General features: G+C 52.7%; 1 protein-coding gene across 1 annotated transcript in view; it reads right to left on the bottom strand.

Annotated features, from left to right (window-relative positions):
• PRRT3 (proline rich transmembrane protein 3) overlaps window positions 1-5,546 on the bottom strand; it is a 6,852-nt gene extending 1,306 nt beyond the window's left edge. The window contains 4 exon segments of the mRNA XM_015560341.1: window positions 4-617; window positions 1,196-1,354; window positions 1,557-2,628; window positions 4,942-5,546. Coding sequence (XP_015415827.1) covers window positions 4-617; window positions 1,196-1,354; window positions 1,557-2,571 — 1,788 coding nt within the window. The 5' untranslated portion in view covers window positions 2,572-2,628; window positions 4,942-5,546.
• Between the last annotated feature and the right edge of the window lie 1,337 nt (window positions 5,547-6,883).

Consider the following 6,883-nt stretch of genomic DNA (forward strand, 5'->3'; position numbering starts at 1 on the left):
CGCCGGCGTCGACGACAGCAGGTCTGTAGCGAGCAACCCCACGCCGTGAGTCAACGCCAGGACTCCGAGCAGGAGCGGGTTCTGCAGCTGCGGGGGCAGCCCCGCACCCAGTCCTAGCAGGGTCAGGGCCGCCAGCGCGGTGAGCAGCAAGGGGAAGGGTAGGTTTTAGAGCACCAGGCCTGCGCGTAAGCCCAGCCGCGCCTGCGAGCCGTAGGGGTCGGCAAGCATGTAGGCAGACCGCAGCCCCGATGCCAGGAGCACCAGCACTGCCGCCACCAGTGCCAGCCAGGGCCCCGTAGAGGCGGCTGCCAGAGAGGCCATTGCCAGCAACGCCGGCAGCAGAAAGAGCACCCCTACCCCATAGACGTGCAGCTCCCAGGAAAAGCTCAGCACCCGCCGAAGGGGACCCCAGCGCAGGGGGGGTGCGGTGGCGTTGGCCGGGGGGCTAGAGGCTGGGGCAGATGCCATGGAGCTGGCTGAGGGCTCCGGAGGAGCTGGCTGTCCCAGGGCGCGCTGTGTGGTGACCCGAATGAGGCCCCGGCGTGACGTCGAGGGGGCCTGGACTGGGGGTGCTGGGGGATGGCTTTGGGGGCGCCCCGGCCACTCCTCGGCTTCGTCTGCAATAATAACAATATTAAAATAGCCCTTCGTAAAATGTTTTTGATTTTACATTATTCCCTAATGTGATGGGCAAGTTATTTAACTTTTCCAAGCACATCTGTAAAATGGGGGTGGTAGCAACACCTACCTCACTGGATTGTGGTGAGGACTGAAAGTTTAGCATAGTGCCCAGCACCCAATAAGTGTTAAATGGATGCGAGCTGCCATTTTTATTAATAATATACCAGCAGTTCTCAGCATGGGCTTAATATTAGAATCACCTGGAGGCCGACTGCATCAGCATTCCGTGGGAACTTTTTAAAAGCTCCTTGAGTGATTTGCCAGAGTTGGAGAATCACTGCACTAAATACATCCATGTTACAGTTAAGAACATTCTAGCCCCCAAAGGTCGCATGACTTCTCCCAGAGTACCCAGTGAGTATTAGTTTATTATCCCAAGTTGTTTGAAGGAGGTCCCAGCCAATTCCTTTAAGAGCTGTTTGTCCTCACTCCCCCGCTTCCCATATGGACCTCGCACACTTCTTTGTTATTAAACAGAGTACCACTCTCCCCAAACCCCCAGCCATGCCCTCACCTGGCTGCAGGGTCCTCACAGGACTTTCCGTTTGGTTTGTAGCTGGTCCCGGGTCCGAGGGGCCAGGGGGGATGAGGGCCTTGGGAGTTTCTGGGGCCCCCACTGCTCCTCTCACCCTCTGGGGAGAGATGGGGTCTGCTCCATTCATTGCTGCTATCTCTGAAATGACAAAAGCAGTCATCACTTTGCCTGACCCCTCCAGCAGTCCCCGAAGTCTAATCCCCCAGGAGGGAGACATAATCACCCTCAGAAAGAAAAATGGGACCCAGTGGGGCCAGGGGGCACACAGAAACTGGGGCATCGATCTGCCTGGAACACTGCCCCTCCCAGCCCTGCATGGCACCCTCACCTTGGTACCCACCTGGCTTGTGCTGCTCATGAGGAGTCTCTGAGGCTGGAGGACCTGAAGGTTTGGGTCCTGGAGAGCCCTGAACATCATGGAAGTCAGCCTGCTTCAGTGAGGGACTTGGAAAACTGACTGCCCAGATCTCCCCACCTTTAGCCTTCTTGGGGGGCTCAGCTGGCAGCTCGTTGGCAGGAGGAAGCCTTCTGGTCACTGTCAGGTCTGGCTGGAACCCAGGCTCCTGAGTGGATGCCACCTCAACTGGGGATACTGAGCCAGTCACAGAGGCTGCTGGATCCTGCTGGGTGAAGATGGGGCCTTGAGCTGCCTCTTGGTAGTCTTCCTCACCCCCATCCTGTTCTTCCAGCACTGGCCTCCTGATAGTGCCTGAGTCGGGTGCAAGAGTGTGGGGAGGACCCTGGTGGGCGGAGGGGGATGTCTCTGAGACCCTGGGCTTGGCTTCAGCAACCAGACCCTCATCTCTCACTGGTCGCTGTCCCACTTGGCCTCCAGGCCCCCTTGGAGAGGGAGGAACTGTGGGTACCCTGAGCTGGAGTCGGGGAGTTGTTGGGATGAAAGTGAGGTGGGGGGACCCCACTGGATGGGGTGCTGGTGCATCTTGCTCCAGAGGCTCCTGTGAGTCAGGAGGTCCTGTCCAGCCCTGAGAATGTGGCCCTTGAGCCACCTGGAAGTCATCAGTTACTGGGAGTCCTTCTCTCTGAGCCCCCTGGGCTGCTTGAGGTCCATGCAGGGCTGGGCCAAGCGGAGCGTCTTCGATCCTTTGAGGCACCTCCTCCGCACGGACCTGGGGGACACTGGAGTTCCAAGGGCTCTCATCTCTGGGCTTCTGCCAGAGGAAGGCTTCGGGCTCTGTGCCAACAGGGCCCCTGGGGTGGGCTCCTGGGATCAGGTGTGGCTCCCAGTCCTCTTGTGCCTTGGGAAGGCTCCCACCCAGGGCAGGGCCCGCCCCCAGAGACAGCAGCAGCAATAGCAGCAGGAGGCCATGTACATGGCCCCATGGGCTGGAGGCCATGGTCCGCTCTGATGCCTGGGTCTAGAACCCTCAACTTCCAGTCCTCACTGGATAAGCCTAAAAAAAAGGAGGGGGAATGACATGTGAGTGTTGGAGGCTCCTATGGCTGTCCCAAGGGGGCTGATGGAAAAGGATGAAGAGCGACAGGAAGCAGGTCCCCCACCCCAACCCCCTTTCCCCACTTCCTGGTCAATCTCAGAGTGAACTTTTAAAACTGCATCTCTGTTCATGCCACTGCCCTGATTCAAAACCTTCAGTGGTTCCCCATTACCCTCAGAAGAGAATTAAGACCCTTTCCTGGCCTTCCAAGGCCACACCAAGCTGCTCACCTACCTTTCCACACCTACTGGGCTGCCTGGTGCCCATGCCTTTGCTCCTGTCATTCCCTCTGCCTAGAACGCCCCCTCCCTTCTCCTTTACTTGCTGAAATCCTGTTCTTGAAGTCCCAGCTCAAATATCAGAGAGGTGGAGAGGAAGAGGCCCCTGCTTTTGAGGAGGGAACTGGGTTCGAATCCCAGCTTTGCCAGTTCCTGGGTGAGTTACTTTACCTTTTTGCATCAGAGTTTCAGTAAAATGGGTATAAAAAGAGTACCTAACTGTAAAGGGCTCTTATAATGCTTACATAACAGAACACATAATGGGTCAGGCCTATGAGAGGAGCATAAGTATTAGAGCTCTTTTACTCTTCCCTTTGTCCAGAAAGCTTTCTTAACTCTTTCAACAACTAACTGGAGCATATATTATGTGCCATGCTCTGTGGATAAAGCAGTGAACAGGATTGGCAAGATTCCTACCCTTATGGAGCTGGCATTCTAAGTCAGGGACAGACGATGAGTGATGTTAAATAAGGTGAGCTATGGAGAAAAGAAAACAGAATTAAGAGATAGACGGATGGGGTGGGGGATACTTTACACAGGGGTGCCAGGAAAGCCTCTCTGAGGTGACATGTGAGCTCAATGCTGAATGGAAGGAGCCAGCCATTTGAAGATATGGGGGAAAAGCATTTGGCAGAGGGAACAGACAGTGCAAAGGCCTTGACACAGGAATGAGCTAGGCGAGTTAAAGCAACAAGGAGGCAGTGTGGCTGGAGCTCAACAAATGGAGAAAGTGGCAGAGGGAGATGAAATCAGAAAGACCGAGCTAGATCCCAAGAGGACTGGTACACCAGGGCAAGGCACCTGGAGTTTATTAGGTGTCACAGGAAGCCAATGAAGATGTTAAGCATGGGAGTTTCACCGTCTAATAAATGTTTTAAAAGAGGGAGAGAGGCCAGCGTAGAAAGCCAGGTAAGATATGACAGTGGCTTGTTTCAGCCTAGACATTTCTTTCCTTGACACCTCCCTCCACCCTTCCCATCACCCTGGTCACAGTGTAGTCATCTCTTGTCTCCCACACTGGCCTGAGGCTCCTTAAGGCTGCATCTGCATCTTCCATTTCTTGTCTTCAGCCCCCCAGCATATGGCCTGCCCCAGCTATACAGTCCCTAAAGTTTCCACTCCTGAGAGTGTCTAGCTGAGCCAAGGAGGCAGGAAGGACCCCACAGCCAGAAGAGGGGAGGAGAGCTTAGGCCTCAGCGTGTTTAGGGGCGGCGGCCCTGCTCCTTGCCTCTGGGAAATAGCTGTGCCCAACTCTCCCTGCCTCCTAACCCTTGGTGGCCTACAGACACCCTGAGAAGCCAATGGAAATTACAGGCTTTCTCCCCAAGAAAATGCCCAAGCTCACCAAAACTTATGGACAATTTCAGAGGGCTCAAAGACCCCTTAAACCCATCCCCCAAGATGCGTTTAGACCAGCCGTGGGCAAGCTGCGGCCCGCGGGCCAGATCCGGCCCGTTTGAAATGAATAAAACTAAAAAAAAAAAAAAAAAAAAAGACTGTACCCTTTTATGTAATGATGTTTACTTTGAATTTATATTAGTTCACACAAACACTCCATCCATGCTTTTGTTCCGGCCCTCTGGTCCAGTTTAAGAACCCATTGTGGTCCTCGAGTCAAAAAGTTTGCCCACCCCTGGTTTAGACTCTGCCCTAAATCCTTGTTGGCTCATTTCTCAGACATTCACCAAGCTCCATGCTCTGCACCTCTCCCAGGCTAGGTGCTGGGGATCTAAAGAGAAGCATCAGTTCTAGTGTCAGGAGTCGGGGTGAGCAGAGGGGGACTGACTGAAAGGCCCCTAACACAGGTACTCCTTCATAAAGGTTGCTGGTTTGATTCCCAGTACTCCTGTGTTGAGCTCTTACCCAGTTAGGCTCCTGTGCTAAGTGTAGCTGAATGCCCTTGATCTCATCCAACCCTCCCAACACAAGCAGGTGTGGGTATACCCATTTCACAGGGGAAGAAACCGAGGTTCAGAGAGGTTGAGCAACTCACCCAAGGTCACACAGTCATACTAGGCATTGTGAAACGCGCTGTAGATCATTTTGCACAGGGAGTCCAAAAAGCTTTGCAGAGGAGGAGACAGCTGAGCTGGGCCTTCAATAAGCATATGCCATCTGCTCACCACCCCCAATCCAGGAGATGTGGGCATCTGCGGACAAAGAGGGGGGCTGCCCAGCACTAGGTTCCAGCTGCTGGAGAAATGTGTTTTTTGGGGGCGGGGGAAGGGTATCTCCTTGTCTCAGGGTCTAGGGAGAGGGCAGTGCAGGGCAGCGTCTGGGAGCTGGCCCATCTCAGGTTACCTCTCGTCCTCCTTCTCCTGGCCCCTGGCTCCGCGCCTTCCCCGCAGTGTCCTGGGTGGGGGTGGGCTCTGGTGCAGGGCCTTCTGCGCCCTGCTGAGACCGGGGCTGCAGGCCATGCTCCCTGCCTGGGCCCCACCATTGCCCCCTTCCTTTGCCAGTTCCTCACCTGGGCGTCGCGCAGGCAGCCCCCGCGTTCACCTTGCGCGTGTCCCAGCAGCCGCTCGCAGCGCCGCATCCTCCGCGATGCTCAGACTTGGCTAACAGAGCCTGGCGCTGCCGATTGCTGAGCCCGCCCACAGCAACCGCATCCTCACTTAACCCTTTCCCCTTAGGCGTGGATTCCTCTCCTGGCCCGGACCTCTCCGTTCTCTGAGAGTCTCAGGGCCAAGGGGGGACCTAGGTCACCCCTGAGTGATGTGGAAATTCCTTCCATAATGCCGCTCAGAAGGAGATAGCTGATCTCTGCACTTCCTTTATGCTCTACTTATATCCTTATAGGGATATGGACATACGTATGGGTAAAGCCTAGCTACAGCTTGATGTGTACCCTTCAGACCTTTTCCAATGTACAGTCACATATATATTTTAAAGAGAAAAGAGATCACACTGTACATATTGTTCTGTAACTTGCCTTCCCCCTTCACTTTGCAATATATCCTGGCACATTTTCCATGTACATGTCTACAGATCCATCTCATTTCTTATATCGGCTATTGAGAATTGCAGTATATGGTCAGCCTGTGATTTTTATTTATATAGTCCCTGATGTTGGACAGGTAGGTTGTTCCTAGCCTTTCGCTAGCAAGAATAATGAGGCAGGACCTACGGACAGGACAGTGGGGGGATGGGCGTAAGGGTAGGGGGTGGGGTGGAAACTGGGTGGAGGGGAGCTATGGGGGGAAAAAGAGGAACAACTGTAATAATCTGAACAATAAAGATTTATTTTTTTAAGAAAAGAATAATGAGGCAGGGACCAAATCTTGCATAGATATCTTTATACACATGTATGAGTGTACCTGTCAGATAGTTTCTTACCTGAGGCATGGTTAGATCTATGGGTCTGCACATTTTCAATTCTGAGAGACATTGTCAAAATGCTCCTGGACCCTCTTTGGACAGCTCCTGATATACTACATATCCAACATTAGGTTCAGTACATTAAGAGAAATCCACACAAGGAATATATGCGGTCATTAGATGTGATAGAGTATCTTTAATGACATGGAGAAATTTCCAGGGTAGATTATTGTTTGATTATTTAAATTTCAGTCATTTGAATTTTAGAAATAATATATCCTGATCATCCCAATTCAAACAACACAGAATATTCAAAGAACATGTTAACTGTCTTAGCATTGGCTTCTCCAACTGTGCCCTCCCAAATGTACCCACAGTTAACATCATACTGTTTCCTTTGCTTATAAGAACATACATGTGGCCCTGGCTGGTGTGGCTCAGTTAGTTGAGCATGCTGCTATGTACCAACAGGTTGCTAGTTTGATTTCTGGTCAGGGCATATGGCCAGGTTGTGGGCTGGATCTGTGCAGGAGGCAGCCGATCAATGATCACTTACATTAATGTTTCTCTTTCTCTCTCCCTTCCTCTCTCTCTAAAACTCAATAAAAACATTTAAA

The sequence above is a fragment of the Myotis davidii genome, unplaced genomic scaffold (genome assembly GCF_000327345.1).
Source record: "Myotis davidii unplaced genomic scaffold, ASM32734v1 scaffold73, whole genome shotgun sequence".
NCBI lineage: Eukaryota > Metazoa > Chordata > Mammalia > Chiroptera > Vespertilionidae > Myotis > Myotis davidii.